Here is a 16,346-nt window from a genome sequence, read left to right as displayed (position 1 = left end):
ACTGTGCAGAAGGGTGCATAGGTCCCTGATCTGAGACCACTCCTCCAGCGTGATTTGCCCCACCTCTGAATCTCGTTGGCCCAGGCTATACGTCAGAACGTATTGCACCAGGGCTTGTCGGTGCTGCCACAGTCGCTGCAACATGTGCAGAGTTGAATTCCACCGGGTAGGCACATCGCATTTTAGCCGGTGAAGTGGCAGGCCCAACGACTTCTGTAGAGATGTAAGTCGCTGAGCTGCGGGATGCAAACGGCGGAAGTGAGCACACAGCGACCGTGCCCTCTGCAGAAGGCCATCTAGTCTGGGATAGTGGGCTAAAAATTGCTGGACAACCAGGTTCAACACGTGAGCCATACAAGGCACGTGTGTGACATTGCCCCGGCGAAGGGCCGCACCCAGGTTTGCAGCATTGTCGCACACGGCCTTCCCTGGTTTCAGGTCCAGTGGAGACAACCATTCATGAAATTGGTTCTCCAGAGCTGACCACAACTCCTCAGCTGTGTGACTCACATTTCCCAGACATTTCAAAGTAAAAACCGCCTGATGACGTTGAGCCCTACTGCCAGCATAGTAAGGAGGTGTGCAGGATCACTTCTGCGCAGTTAGAAAGCTTGTGGCATGACCAGACAGGCTTTGGGTGCAGGTGGAAGACCGAGAGGAGGTTGAGGAGGCAGAAGCAGTGGAGGAACTTTGACATAAAGAGGATTGACGCACAACTCGTGGGGACGGCAAGACTTGGACAGCAGCCCCTTGTCCTGCTGTCACCATAGTTACCCAGTGCCCAGTCAGCGACATGTAACGCCCCTGTCCATGCCTACTCGTCCAAGTGTCTGTGGTGAAATGCACCCTGTCACACACAGAGTTTCTCAAAGAAGCGGTGATGTTGTGTGCGACATGCTGGTGGAGCGCAGGCACACCTTTCTTTGAGAAGTAGTGCCGACTGGGCATCTGGTACTGGGGCACTGCGACGGACATAAGGTCTCGAAAATCCTCTGTGTCCACCAGGCGGAAAGGCAGCATTTCTGTAGCCAAGAGCTTGCAGATGGTGAAATTCAACCTCTTAGCTTTCTCATGGCTAGGAGGAAATGGTCTTTTACTTGTCCACATCTGAGGGACCGAAGGCTGGCTATTGTGCTTAGACGGGGTTGATAAGGGTGTCCCCGGCAAACTGCCGGTCTGTGAGGAAGATGCAGGCGGACATGTTAGGTTGCCTTGATCCAAAGGTGGTGCTATCGATGTCGGACAGCGCTCAACACCAGCTGGTGTTACCACCTCCAAAGAAAATGATGACCTGCCAATCACGCTGGCTGTTGCAGGTAAAGAGGTGGCAGGTCTGCGCCCCAAAACAGGTGTGACTGCTGTCCCCCCAGTCACAGAGGATGAAGAGGCCGCGGATGCACAAGATATGGCAGACGGTGGTTGGCCCGGCCGGCTAGGCCGCATTGTAGCACACTGAGCTTCCCACTGCAACTTATGCTTCATGTCCATGTGCCGGTTCATGCATGAAGTACTCAAACTATGTATTTTTTGGCCTCTACTTAGCTTTTGCTGACAAATGTTACAGATAACACGAGTTGGGTCATCTTTATCGATCTGAAAAAATGCCCAGGCTATGCAAGGCTTAGCACCCATGCGACCTGAAGAGCCACCACGACTTGTGGTGAGAGGCAGAGTTGTGTTTGAGGATGCAGTTGTTGACGTGCTTCCAGTACTACGTCTCTGTCCAGGAAGGCGCAACCTGACCTCGTCGTCACTAGCATCTTCCTCCACCTCCTCTGCTGACCTCATCTCTTGGCTGACTGTGGGTTGACAGTAAGTGGGATCTCCAACCTCATCATCATCACCCTGTGTGTTATCACACCCGTCGTCCTCAGAGCCAACTTGTTCCTGCCCTGACAAAAAACTAAAGTTGTCGCTCCAATCAGGTATTTGAGTCTTATCATCGTCTTCCTCATTGTCTCCACCAACAGGAGTTACAGTTTGGGAATTAGGGTCTACATTATGGTCAGAACCTTCTGCGTCTGGTCCTGGATCCGACTCATAAAGATTCTGGGCATCAGTGCAGATCATTTCCTCGTCTGGATTCACAGAAGCGCTGGAGTCGACCTCTGATTCCCAGGCTATAGTATGAGTAAACAGCTCTGCAGACTCAACCATCTGTTCTACCTCATACTCAGACGGGCAGCTGGAGATTTGGGAGCTGTGAGGAAGCAAGTGCGATTTGGGTGACACCTTTGAGGACTGGCGTATTTGTGATGTTGAAGTTGATGTGGAGGAGAGCCCACTTAAAGGAGCACTTGATATCCGTTGAAGCACCTGCTGTTTTTGTGCCTCATGTGGAATTTGTAGCGATTGGCGTGGCCGTAAGAAAGGGATCTTATCACATTGTCCGCTAAAAGAAGTAGACATTTTAGTTTGGCTGGAAGATGGTCTTTCTTCTGCAGATGTTACTGTTGCTTTAACACCTACCCCACGGACACAACCTTTTTTCCCCTTCCCAACACGCCTATTCCCCTTTCCACCAGCAGCAGGCCTTTTTCCACTCATTTTGGTGGTTAACTAATTCACAACTCTGGAGTTGTTTGCACAAAAAAACAATGGATGGTAACCGAGCAGAGCTGAGTGGCCAAACTGTGGTATTAGGCCAAAACTATTGGCTGGGTTAGATGCAGAAAAAAATTATATTCAATTTGCAACCTGATGGAGGTCAGTATAGATGGACTAATACAACAAGTCCCACACACAGCTAGAAGCCCAATATTTTTTCAGAGGTAGATGCAGAAAAAAATATATTCAGTTTGCAACCTGATGGAGGTCAGTATAGATGGACTAATACAACAAGTCCCACACACAGCTAGAAGCCCAATATTTTTTCAGAGGTAGATGCAGAAAAAAATATATTTAGTTTGCAACCTGATGGAGGTCAGTATAGATGGACTAATACAACAAGTCCCACACACAGCTAGAAGCCCAATATTTTTTCAGAGGTAGATGCAGAAAAAAATATATTCAGTTTGCAACCTGATGGAGGTCAGTATAGATTGACTAATACAACAAGTCCCACACACAGCTAGAAGCCCAAATATTTTTTCAGAGGTACTGTAGATGCAGATAAAAATTATTTTGAATTTGCAACCTGATGGAGGTCAGTATAGATGGACTAATAGAGAAAGTCCGACACACTACTAGAAGGCCAAATATTTTTTCAGAGCTAGATGCAGAAAAAAATTATATTCAGTTTGCAACCTGATGGAGGTCAGTATAGATGGACTAATACAACAAGTCCCACACACAGCTAGAAGCCCAAATATTTTTTCAGAGGTTCTGTAGATGCAGATAAAAATTATTTTGAATTTGCAACCTGATGGAGGTCAGTATACATGGACTAATAGAGAAAGTCCGACACACTGCTAGAAGGCCAAATATTTTTTCAGAGGTACTGTAGATGCAGATAAAAATTATTTTTAATTTGCAACCTGATGGAGGTCAGTACAGATGGACTAATAGAGAAAGTCCGACACACTACTAGAAGGCCAAATATTTTTTCAGAGCTAGATGCAGAAAAAAATTATATTCAGTTTGCAACCTGATGGAGGTCAGTATAGATGGACTAATACAACAAGTCCCACACACAGCTAGAAGCCCAATATTTTTTCAGAGGTAGATGCAGAAAAAAATATATTCAGTTTGCAACCTGATGGAGGTCAGTATAGATGGACTAATACTACAAGTCCCACACACAGCTAGAAGCCCAATATTTTTTCAGAGGTAGATGCAGAAAAAAATATATTCAGTTTGCAACCTGATGGAGGTCAGTATAGATGGACTAATACAACAAGTCCCACACACAGCTAGAAGCCCAAATATTTTTTCAGAGGTACTGTAGATGCAAATAAAAATTATTTTGAATTTGCAACCTGATGGAGGTCAGTATAGATGGACTAATAGAGAAAGTCCGACACACTGCTAGAAGGCCAAATATTTTTTCAGAGCTAGATGCAGAAAAAAATTATATTCAGTTTGCAACCTGATGGAGATCTGTATAGATGGATTAATAGAACAAGACCCACACACAGCTAGAAGCCCAATATTTTTTCAGAGGTAGATGCAGAAAAAAATATATTCAGTTTGCAACCTGATGGAGGTCAGTATAGATGGACTAATACAACAAGTCCCACACACAGCTAGAAGGCCAAATATTTTTTCAGAGGTACTGTAGATGCAGATAAAAATTATTTTGAATTTGCAACCTGATAGAGGTCAGTATAGATGGACTAATAGAGAAAGTCCGACACACTGCTAGAAGGCCAAATATTTTTTCAGAGGTACTGTAGATGCAGATAAAAATTATTTTTAATTTGCAACCTGATGGAGGTCAGTATAGATGGACTAATAGAGAAAGTCCGACACACTACTAGAAGGCCAAATATTTTTTCAGAGCTAGATGCAGAAAAAAATTATATTCAGTTTGCAACCTGATGGAGGTCAGTATAGATGGACTAATACAACAAGTCCCACACACAGCTAGAAGCCCAATATTTTTTCAGAGGTAGATGCAGAAAAAAATATATTCAGTTTGCAACCTGATGGAGGTCAGTATAGATGGACTAATACAACAAGTCCCACACACAGCTAGAAGCCCAATATTTTTTCAGAGGTAGATGCAGAAAAAAATATATTCAGTTTGCAACCTGATGGAGGTCAGTATAGATGGACTAATACAACAAGTCCCACACACAGCTAGAAGCCCAATATTTTTTCAGAGGTACTGTAGATGCAGATAAAAATTATTTTGAATTTGCAACCTGATGGAGGTCAGTATAGATGGACTAATAGAGAAAGTCCGACACACTGCTAGAAGGCAAAATATTTTTTCAGAGCTAGATGCAGAAAAAAATTAGATTCAATTTGCAACCTGATGGAGGTCAGTATAGATGGACTAATAGAATGATGCTATGCCCAAAAGATTTTACTTCACTAGGTGCAGTAAAAAAATTGGTATTCTATACACAGGTGGTATATCTTGCAACACAGATAGGCTACTCCACTGACTAACACACTCTGCAATAGGCCAAAAAGGATTAGCTTTGCTAGATTCAGCCAAATGCTGTGAAAAAAACTTGCACAGCACTTGCACAGACCTGCCTGGCAAAAACTGATAGGAACTGATGTAACCTAGTCCTGAAAAGGACTCCAATTACAATTAGTCTTTACTCCCACAACCTATCTATTTAAGAGCACAGACCTGCCTGATAAAAGTCGTAGGAAATGCTGTAACCTAGTCCTTAAAAGGACTGCAATCACAACTATTCCCTACTCCCAAGCTATCTGTAGATTTGTGCGAAAATTGGCTTGAAATTAACAAGGTATAGCGCACACAGCAACAGCGGTGCCGTCTAACACGCAGCTGCAGCAGTGAGAAAATGGTGGCGACGGGGAAAATGGCTTGGTCTTATAGGGCAAGGACATGTGACATACACTGCCAATGACACATGCCCTTGCTTGTGTGAAAAAAAGCACTTCGCTCCGTGTGTGCGCTGCTGATAGGCTGACAGATTGCACCTCCCCACTGTAAATGCGGGAAAGAGAAAAAAAAATGGAGATCTTCATTGTTCCTGCAGAGATCCATCCCCTGCCCCTCCCCCCACCCCGCTGTACACTCAAACTGCGTATTAACATTAATTTTCATCATTACTGAGAAAAAATCCAGTTATGATTTTGGTGCACGAACAGTTATCGAACATAACCTCGAACAGCCGAATTTTTCTCAAATTGTTCGTGTTCGCCGAACGGCTCGAACACCGCCCAAAACAGCTCGAATTTGAGATTGGCGAACAGTTCGAGTAGAACAACGCTCATCTCTAGTTACATACCATCATAACAGCTACCATATATGAGAAACAGTGTGGAGAGCTATAATAAAAAATAAATTTTATTGAGAATCATTTAAAATTACATAAATAGTCGTCCAATGATTAGCATCAAGAGCCAACACAGGTAAAGTATCAACAATTATATATATAAATCCTGGTTTAAGTAGTATGAATCAATCCAGAAAAAGGTCATCATTTAGTACAATCAGTAAATGCATGATTATATAATATATAGTAGAGTGACACTCCATTGTTCAAAGTTCATATAACAAAATCCAAAATGTATAGTTATAGATATAGTAAGATAGAGTGACACCAAACAACTTATTCAGTCAGTATCCTATATGAAGACAAACTCCCAATCAGGGTATGGTATAAAGCACACTAAATTGCAGGATATAAATAGATGCATAATACACTGCTCAAAAAAATAAAGGGAACACTCAAATAACACATCCTAGATCTGAATGAATGAAATATTCTCATTGAATACTTTGTTCTGTACAAAGTTGAATGTGCTGACAACAAAATCACACAAAAATCATCAATGGAAATCAAATTTATTAACCAATGGAAGCCTGGATTTGGAGTCACCCCCAAAATTAAAGTGGAAAAACACACTACAGGCTGATCCAACTTTGATGTAATGTCCTTAAAACAAGTCAAAATGAGGCTCAGTATTGTGTGTGGCCTCCACGTGCCTGTATGACCTCCCTACAACGCCTGGGCATGTTCCTGATGAGGTTGCGGATGGTCTCCTGTGGGATCTTCTCCCAGACATGGACTAAAGCATCCGCCAACTCCTGGACAGTCTGTGGTGCAATGTGACATTGGTGGATGGAGCGAGACATGATATCCCAGATGTGCTCAATCGGATTCAGGTCTGGGGAACAGGCAGGCCAATCCATAGCTTCAATGCCTTCATCTTGCAGGAAATGCGGACACACTCCAGCCACATGAGGTCTGACATTGTCCTGCATTAGGAGGAACCCAGGGCCAACCGCACCAGCATATTGTCTCACAAGGGATCTGAGGATCTCATCTCGGTACCTAATGGCAGTCAGGCTACCTCTGGCGAGCACATGGAGGGCTGTGCGGCCCTCCAAAGAAATGCAACCCCACACCATTACTGATCCACTGCCAAACCGGTCATGCTGAAGGATGTTGCAGGCAGCAGATCGCTCTCCATGGGGTCTCCAGACTCTGTCACGTCTGTCACATGTGCTCAATTTGAACCTGCTCTTATCTGTGAAGAGCACAGGGCGCCAGTGGCGACTTTGTCAATCCTGGTGTTCTGTGGCAAATGCGAAGCATCCTGCATGGTGTTGGGCTGTGAGCACAACCCCCATCTGTGGATGTCGGGCCCTCATACCATACTCATATGCCATCCTGGATGAGCTGCACTACTTGAGAAACTTCTGTGGGTTGTAGAGTTCGTATCATGTTACCACGAGTATGAAAGCACAACCAACATTCAAAAGTGACCAAAACATCAGCCAGAAAGCATTGGTACTGAGATGTGGTCTGTGGCCCCCACTTGCAGAACCACTCCTTTATTGAGGGTGTCTTGATAATTGTCAATAATTTCCATCTATTGTCTATTCCATTTGCACAACAGCATGTGATATTGATTGTCAATCAGTGTTACTTCCTAAGTGGACACTTTAATTTCACAGAAGTTTGATTTACTTGGAGTTATATTCTGTTGTATAAGTGTTCCCTTTATTTTTTTGAGCAGTGTAGGTACAAAATAGATTGTATCATCAGAGCTGGTGCCATGGTCCTCCCAGGCAATGGTGGAGATTGGAGTACCAGCTAATATGTATCCCCCAAATGGAGTCTAACAAAGTAACTAAAACAGAGTATAAATATGTACTAATAGAGACCTCACCCACAAAACACCCGACGCACGTTTCACAAATGCTTCATCAGAGGTCTGTGAACTCTCTATTACTATATATTGATACTCTGTTTTAACTTCCATGTTAGATTCCATTTGTGGAATACATATTAGCTGGTACTCTAATCTCCACCATTGCCTGGGTATAGATGCTTGAAGGAAACATAGCACTAAATCCCAGTGATATGTCATAGCTTTATATTGCGGAAATAACATTTCCGGGCTTTAGTAAAACTACCAAATTATAGTAGCAGAGTCTATAATTTCAATAGGTCTTCACATTTTACAAGTCTGACATGCAAGCTCTGTTTATTCTTGACGTACTAAACTTGAATCTTATTTTCCTTTATATCTGATTCTTTTTTTTAGTTTCGCTATGCAGATGGGCTTGATGTGTTCTATATGATCATTGGGTCGCTTGGTGCACTCTGCAATGGGATCTGCCTTCCTATAATGCACGTTGTGTTTGGTGAAATGACCGACAGTTTCTTGTGTCACAACTCATCAACTCAAAATTCATGTAAGAATATTAAAGTAAACATGTTTTTAAATAAATGTACTGTAACTGGAACATAATAAAGTTGCAATAATTGTCATGTTGGCTGACTTCCACACTCATACAGCCCCTGTTTAACTACTTCCAAGATATAGATAATTACTAAATTGGGCTGAGAAACGCTGACATCGCATAGTTATTTATTGTGTGCCAAACTCTACAAAATGGCTGCTATCGATGCATTTACTTAAATTGGTATTCACAAATTAGTAAATTGCTAAGGAAGTTTGCAATTCACTTGTTTTTTCTATCTGCTGTCAGCTTGTTTCCTGGGAGCTCAGCCAGTAGTGCCTGGCCAGACCCTGGCTGAGAGTGTGCAGCAGTTACACTACTGGAGAGGGATTATCACCTAACATACCAGCCACCTGTAATGAGGATACCGCGACAGAGAGGAGTCAAAAGACCATGGTGTCTGATTTCACAAACTCCTGCATTGGTTAGAAATACTTCATCATTGTATTAAACAGAGCAGGTTTTATTCTTGCTAGCAGTGCAAGGGTTAATCAGTTCAATTAAAGCTCCTGGAGCTTTCCTACCCAGATTCTCAGCTGTTCAGTGTTGGCCACTCCCCTTTGCTAAGCAAAGAAAAAAACTGCACTGTTTAATATGATGGTTAAGTACTTCTAACCAGTGCTGGAGTTCATAAAACAAGAAATCACAGTTTTCTGGCCTCTCTCTCGGTCACTGTATCCCTGTGACGCCACCTCTCTCCAGCCCATTGACTAATAAACAGCAGTTAGCTGCTTACCTTCATCTCCCTCCCTTTCAGCTCCTGACTTGCTGTCTTTATCAATCCTGTTGAATCACAATAACCACTATGCAGCATCACAGACATCACGGATCTCCATGTCAAGTCATGTGCTTGTTAAAATGCTAATGTATCTCTATGTGCAAATATTGTGATAACAGTGTAGACTCAGAGCAAACCACTGACCACTGAAAGTGTAACAGCAGAACTTGTGCTGAGCTTTATAGTTCCATTAATACAACAGCTCTGCTACTCACCAGAATTGTCACTCAAGGAAAAGTACCAGTCCAGCCAGAAACCAGAAACTTATGAGACTGCAGAACTGTGTGAGGCTTGGAGACAACTTAAGAATCACCCTTTAATGTTCAGGTTTAGTGTTAATATTTGCTATTTGTATCTAGCATAACTATGATAATTATAATTATACATATATTGTCATGTTTTCTGTTTACAGCTAATTGTGAACAATTCAAATCAATAGAAGAACAAATGACACTGTAAGTTGTGTATATTTACCTCCTAATATCAATTATCGAAGTGTATATTCATCTTATTGATGGACATTTTCTCCAATTCTCCAGTTCAAATAGGGACACATAGGGACGTACTTATCTTTTGTAAAAACAAATAATTGTTGAAAACCAACATGTCAGGACTTTCTTTCCTCTGACAGCAGGGGTCTGATTAGATCGTATATGGATACAAACCATATTAATCTAATGTGTTCAGCTGAAAACTGTGCAAAGGACACTGTATATACAATATAGATTTTTGTGAAGAGACACATTAAGCATATCGGTTCACAATGATAGGCACATCACTTGAACAGGCTTTTTAGTAACGTTGACCTCTTGCAGGGGGACTCCTCACCTCCTGGTTCATATTCCTATCATGCTGATGATTCTCAGAGCCTTGGCTATTATTGGTAGCCCCATAAACAAATATTGGTAAAGGTGCAGAGGTTGAGCTTGTGCACCTCCGCTCCCATTGAAGATGGGGATCTTCCAAGCTTGGTTCCCAAGTCTCAGAACCTCATTCTTGGGATTACTGGAAGTCTCAGTAGATGGACCCCAGTGATCAAGAAGCTATATCCTATCCTATTTCAGCCCTTCCTCAATATATATCATAGGAGGGGTCTCTGTGGAACATGTTCAATTCCATCTTTTTACTACCCTCTTTAATAATCACTCTGCACTGGGATGGCATCTGGGCAGTTAGTATTCATGCAGCTATAATGTAACTACAGACAGCCATACTCATCTGATCAAGTCTAGCTTCTCACTACAGCTCTTACTTTCCCAATTCTCTCCGCATGCTGTGCTGCTCTTCATCCCACCTCTATCTTTGCAGCACTGATCATTTCAGGTCTCAGCCTGCAGCTCCTGGCCTGCTGTGCCTCTGCTCCTGACCTGCAACCCCAGCAGTGATGTTTGCACTGCACCCAGTCACTTGCCTGAACTGCTGCATGGCATTTTACTGGCCCCTATTTGACACTCCTCCTTCTCAGTGTTATGGGTCCGGGTAGTGGAACCTCTGTGCTTCGGTGCAAGGAGGGACCAGAGGGGCGTGACTTAATGCCTACTCGGCCTGACCCAGGTCACATGGCGGCTTAGTCGACTCCGTGAACCAGGGAGGGACCGGGCAGGTGAACCAGGTGCCACTCTGGGACTGACCTTGTGTGAGAGCAGGCTACTCCCACTGGTCAGATGACAGGAGCTGACCTATACAGGGGATGAACACAGCAGGCAGGCTGGCGGGTGGTCCGGGTAGATAAGCAGGCAGGTACGGCTGATAGCCAGACAGGTGCTCCGGGTAGGCGAGCAAGCGGGTACGGAGGATAGCCAGACAGGTGCTCCGGGAAGGCAAGCTGGCGGGCACGACAGGTTACTTGGCAGGTGCTCCAGGTAGGCAAGCTGGCACATGACAGGTTACTTGGCAGGTGCTCCGGGCTGGCAGGCTGCCGGGCACGGCAGGTAACTGGCAGGTGCGCCCTCTTCTTTAGGCCCGCAAGAAATTTTTAAGAAGATGAGGGGCATGAATGTTCTCCCTGGGCTCCCAAGACCTCTCCTCCGGGCCAAACCCCTTCCAATCCACATGAAAGAAAGTCTTTCCTCTTACCCTCTTGGTGGCCAAAATGTTTTCTACCTCAAAGACGTCCTCAGCGGAGACTGGAGCTGGAGTGGTACCTGGATCATCAGAGAAGGAATTAAGGACAGCTGGTTTGAGGAGGGATACATGAAAGGAGTTGGGAATCCGTAAGGTGACCGGGAGTTTCAGCTTGTAAGCCACTGGATTGATTTGGTTCAGAACCTCGAACGGACTGATGAACCGCGAACCCAACTTATAAGAAGGTATCTTGAGACGGCCATTTCATATATATTCAGCTCTGGCTCGGGATAGCACTCGTGCTGGGTCACGCGTGCAATAGACTTGAAGTGCAATAGTTAAAAGTGCAGTTATACATGGCCTTAAGCTGATAATCCACTCTCCTCTCTTCTACTTCTTCTTCACACAGGTATTTAATTCATCCATACGTTTGTGTGCTGTCTGATAAGTGTGAACAGAGTCATATTCTCTAGCAACATTTTTCCATGGTATTTAATTCATCCATCCGTTTGTGTGCTGTCTGATAAGTGTGAACAGAGTCATATTCTCTAGCAACATTTTTCCATGGTATTTAATTCATCCATCCGTTTGTGTGCTGTCTGATAAGTTTGAACAGAGTCATATTCTCTAGCAACATTTTTCCATGGTATTTAATTCCTTGGTCCTGTGTATTTTTGTCTTTTATGTTTTTGTTGTCTTGTTTCTATTTTAAAATGTTCAAAGCCTTCTATTTCACTGTTTTATGACCTCTTTGTTTAACATTGGGTGTTTATTACCCTGCATAGCATTGCCAGCTCTGGACTTTTGCTAATTGACTAATTACTCAGTATGACGAACTGGTGCTGGACTTTAGTAGACATTTTATTTCATATATATTCAGCTCTGACTCGGGATAGCACGCGTGCTGGGTCACGCGTGCAATAGATTTGAAGTGCAATCGTTACAAGTGCAGTTATACATGGCAGTTGGACAGGGCAGGAGACAGGTAAGGTGCATAAGATATTCATACAAACATGCTTCTCGGTCAGTCATACTGCATTATGCATTAGTCTTATCAATCTGCTTTTTATTTGTTTTCACTTCTGCTTTCTCACAACTCACCTGCCCTTTAACACATTCTGTGCACTCACTCTATATCAGCCCCTCCCTTCTCCCCTCTCCCATGTATAACTCTGAGGCTCTACGGACATTCCTCACCCACTGCAAACCATCCTCTACCTCCATACAGCACTCAAAACGTTCATACAAATCATTGCACCACCTTCTCTTTCTCTTCTTTCTCCTTTTACTAGTCGCAGGTGACATCTCCCCCAACCCTGGGCCCCCCTCCACTAGCATACATTACTCTCCTCCAGCTGCATTTAGAAACCCTGTTAATCTTATTAACGTTCAGTGCATGCCCTCTCCTATCGATTAACATTGTGCTCTCTGGAACGCACGGTCTGTGTGTAACAAACTAACTTACATCCATGATTTTTTCCTCTCTTATTCCCTTAACCTTCTGGCTATCACTGAAACCTGGATTCAGCAGCCAGACACCACCGCTGCTGCTGCTCTCTCGTTTGGTGAATCAAGAATTTGTATAGAAAATTATCCACACAAAAAACAAAAGAGTATTAAGGATAATATAAAAACATTAATCTTTATTCATTAAATTGATTAAAAACCAAAATAAAAAGAAAATACCTGTACTTCAGTAAATATTGGAACAAACCCCCTTAGCGTTCAATCCAAAATAACCAGTAGTATATAGATATAAATAATAACATAATATAACCAGGCAAAAAATACTGCAAAAAAAGTGTTACTAGTTATGCATATACACATATGGACAGGTGACACAAGTAAATTGCAGATGTCTCTGAAGAGGAGTTAGACAAAGCAATACTCCATAGAGACATACCAATGCTTCCTATTCCAAAGAATACAGTATATTTACCTGGGACAAAACTGCTGAGGATGAACGCGTGGGGGCGACCCTAAACGATCCGACGCGCGTTTCGTTACCTTCTTCAAGGAGCGCAATGAGTAGTGTGTGTTATGTGCTATATATGGGGATGTTGCTTGCCAGTAATCCTGTGCAGCTGCTCATTAAAGAATGCAGTTTGTTGCGGCGCGCATGCATGATGACCGCTTCCTATGAGCCTCACTTCCGTCCTCGGTCGGTGACATGCAGGCATCAGGTTGCTGCGCAACCTGCGTGCCAGGAGTCACATGGTCCGTGTAGGGAAGGCGGCGTAAGTGCTATCTATCTTGCATGTGCGACCAGACTGCGGGGCTGAGGTAACTATTTAAGTGCCGATTTATAATATGACTCTAGCCTGTACATGCTGCATCTAATATATATCCATTAACAGAACCAAACATATTAGAATTGATCATAAGGACTAAAACAAAAAACAAAAAAAAAAAAAATGTAAAATATAAAAATTAAGATGAGGAATAAAAGTGAAAGTGGAGAGAAGGTTCCTAAAGAGGACATTACAAATTGAGATTTGATGTGACAGATAAAAAATAGTATATGAATAAGAACAATAATAAAATTAATAATACAATCTATGCGCCAGTGATACAAAGGTGACATAATAAATAAGTTGCAAGTAATAAATACAAATTCATATACTGTAAACTAAAAAATATGCCATTGTGATATGTTAGTATAAAAATAAATACTAAACAGGTGTGTGAAGTGTGTTGTTAAAGTGCATAGTATATAAAGTGTATGTGCAAACAAGATACATGATACACTAGTACTCATAAGTGAATACATAAAAATACATGTACAAAAAAAAAAACAAAAAAAAACACACCATAAAAAGATATAGTGATAAACAAACATAACTATGAACATAAATTCAAAATTAAATAAATATGAACAAGTAGTTCTCCACAGCTTTCTTTGGTGATAGAGTCCAGCAAAGAATGAAAAACGACGATCATCTCCTGAATCAAGCAGAAGGTAGAATCTCAAATCGGAACACGACCATTCCGCAAATGTCATAGAGCAGAAAGACAGGAAAAAGCCAAGCAGCAGCACTCATCGCCATATTCAGGTAGGTATAATTAAAATCACTAAACATAGAAACATATATAGTTAAAAAACAATAAAAACACATTGAAACACACTTAAAAAACGTTACAGGAAAGAACCAAACCCAAAATTTTCATTTAGCCCATAGGGTACGATGGAGTTCAGACAGTAGATCCACCGACTTTTAATACGTGATAGTGCTTTGAATAGATCACCTCCCCTACTTCCCAAAGATATTTTATCTATGGCTTTCACCCGTAATGAAGATGGGTCAGAATTGTGGAAGCACTTAAAATGTCTGGGGAGGGTCTTCAAATATTCATCAACATCAGAATCTTTAGCCTTCTCAATATCACGTACGTGTTCTCGTACATGAATCCTAAATTCCCTGGTGGTCATGCCAACATAAATTTTGTTGCACGCACATTCAGCCACATAGACAACTCCCTTTGAGGAGCATGTAAGGAATTGTTTGATAACAAACTTACGTTCATTGTTTGAATCAAAAAGCTCCTTGCTCCTCACAGTATTGCGGCAGGCCTTGCATTGCCCACAAGGACAAAAACCCTGGATCCGGTCACTGAACAGAGATGGATTAGTTCTTGCTGGTTTGTGATCACTGCGGACCAGGTAATCCTTAAAGTTCCTGGATCTTTTCGCAGTGATACAGGATTTGTCAGATATAATTCTATTCAAAATTGAGTCAGTTTGCAAGACATGCCAATGCTTTTGAATGATATCAGTAAATTTGTGCCATTGGCAATTATAGGGAGTAATCAGCCTGACCACATTTGAGCTATTTTTATTTTTGGGGGGCTGGACCGAATAGAGGAGCTGGTTCCTACTACTTGCCTTAGCCCGTCGATAGCCTTGTCGAATTTGTCTGTGTCCGTATCCTCGCTCTCTGAATCTCACATAGAGTTCAGATGCCTGTTGTTCAAATATTTCATCTGACGAGCAGATTCTTTGAGCCCTTAGATATTGCCCAACAGGTATACTCCGGATGGTAGAGGGAAGATGAGAAGAATCAGCCCTGAGTATCGAATTAGTAGCTGTGAGCTTACGAAATATATTGGTCTGAACTTTGCCATCAGAGGACACCATGATATCATTATCTCTCGTTTGGTGGGCTGAAATTTTCACATACCGCCAGACCTGGCAACAGACATGGTGGAGGTGTTGGTCTGCTCCTTTCCTCACAATGTGCTTTCCAGGTCATCCCCCAGGTCCCCTCACTTATGTTTCCTTCCTTTGAAGTCCACACCATCAGACTCTTTAAACCCTTCTCCCTGCGAGTGGCAGTTGTGTATCGCCCTCCAGGCTCCTCCCACCAGTTCTTGGATCACTTTGCCACCTGGCTTCCTCACTTTCTATCCTGTGACATCCCCACCCTCATCATGGGCGACTTTAACATCCCCATCGATGATCCCCTCTCCTAATCTGCCTCTCATCTACTATCTCTAACCTCTTCATTCCGTCTCTCACAGTTTACTAATTCTCCTAACCATGAAGACGGGAATACTCTGGACCTGTTTTTTTCCAGTCTCTGCTCACTGGATGACTTTACTAACTCCCCTTTCCCGCTCTCGGACCACAACCTTCTTTCCGTCTCTGTTAAGAATTGTCTCCTCACCCGGGACACCCCCACTTACCACACTTATAGGAATACACGTACCATTAATACCCAGCAGCTTATGGACAATCTCCACACATCTTTAGCGCCCATCTCCTCCTTCTCCTGTCCAGACTTTGCATTGTCACACTACAATAATACACTGAAGAGTGCCCTAGATGAAGCAGCTCCTTCTACTCGCAGAAAGACCCGACACAGACAGCGGCAGCCATGGCACACGATGCAAACACGTTTTCTTCAACGTTGCTCAAGGTGTGCTGAGCGTCAGTGGAGAAAATCTCTTTTAGCAGAGGACTTCATCCACTATAAATTCATGCTCAAAACCTATAACTCTGCCCTTCATCTGGCCAAACAATCCTACTTCACCACCCTCATCACTTCAATGTCCAACAATTCAAAACGACTTTTCGAAACCTTAAACTCCCTCCTGAAACCTAAAGCACAGGCCCCTACCACCAACCTCAGCGGGGAGGATCTGGCCACTTATTTCTTGGAAAAA

The 16,346-nt window shown here is 42.9% G+C and overlaps 1 protein-coding gene across 9 annotated transcripts in view; it reads left to right on the top strand.

The window, feature by feature from the left end:
- The window catches only part of LOC141265127 (ATP-binding cassette sub-family B member 5-like), a 1,418,963-nt gene that overhangs the window by 302,265 nt on the left and 1,100,352 nt on the right, over positions 1 to 16,346 (top strand). For 2 of the 9 annotated variants that reach the window (XM_073677804.1, XM_073677806.1), the window contains exons 4-5: positions 8,143 to 8,293; positions 9,532 to 9,574. The exons of the other annotated variants lie outside the window; for them this stretch is intronic. In XM_073677804.1, coding sequence (XP_073533905.1) covers positions 8,143 to 8,293; positions 9,532 to 9,574 — 194 coding nt within the window. The remainder of the gene's footprint in view (positions 1 to 8,142; positions 8,294 to 9,531; positions 9,575 to 16,346) is intronic. 9 annotated transcript variants of the gene reach the window in all.

The sequence above is a fragment of the Phyllobates terribilis genome, unplaced genomic scaffold (genome assembly GCF_046119375.1).
Source record: "Phyllobates terribilis strain yellow unplaced genomic scaffold, ASM4611937v1 Scaffold_4__5_contigs__length_816908805, whole genome shotgun sequence".
NCBI lineage: Eukaryota > Metazoa > Chordata > Amphibia > Anura > Dendrobatidae > Phyllobates > Phyllobates terribilis.
This window is presented reverse-complemented; position numbering and strand designations above follow the sequence as displayed.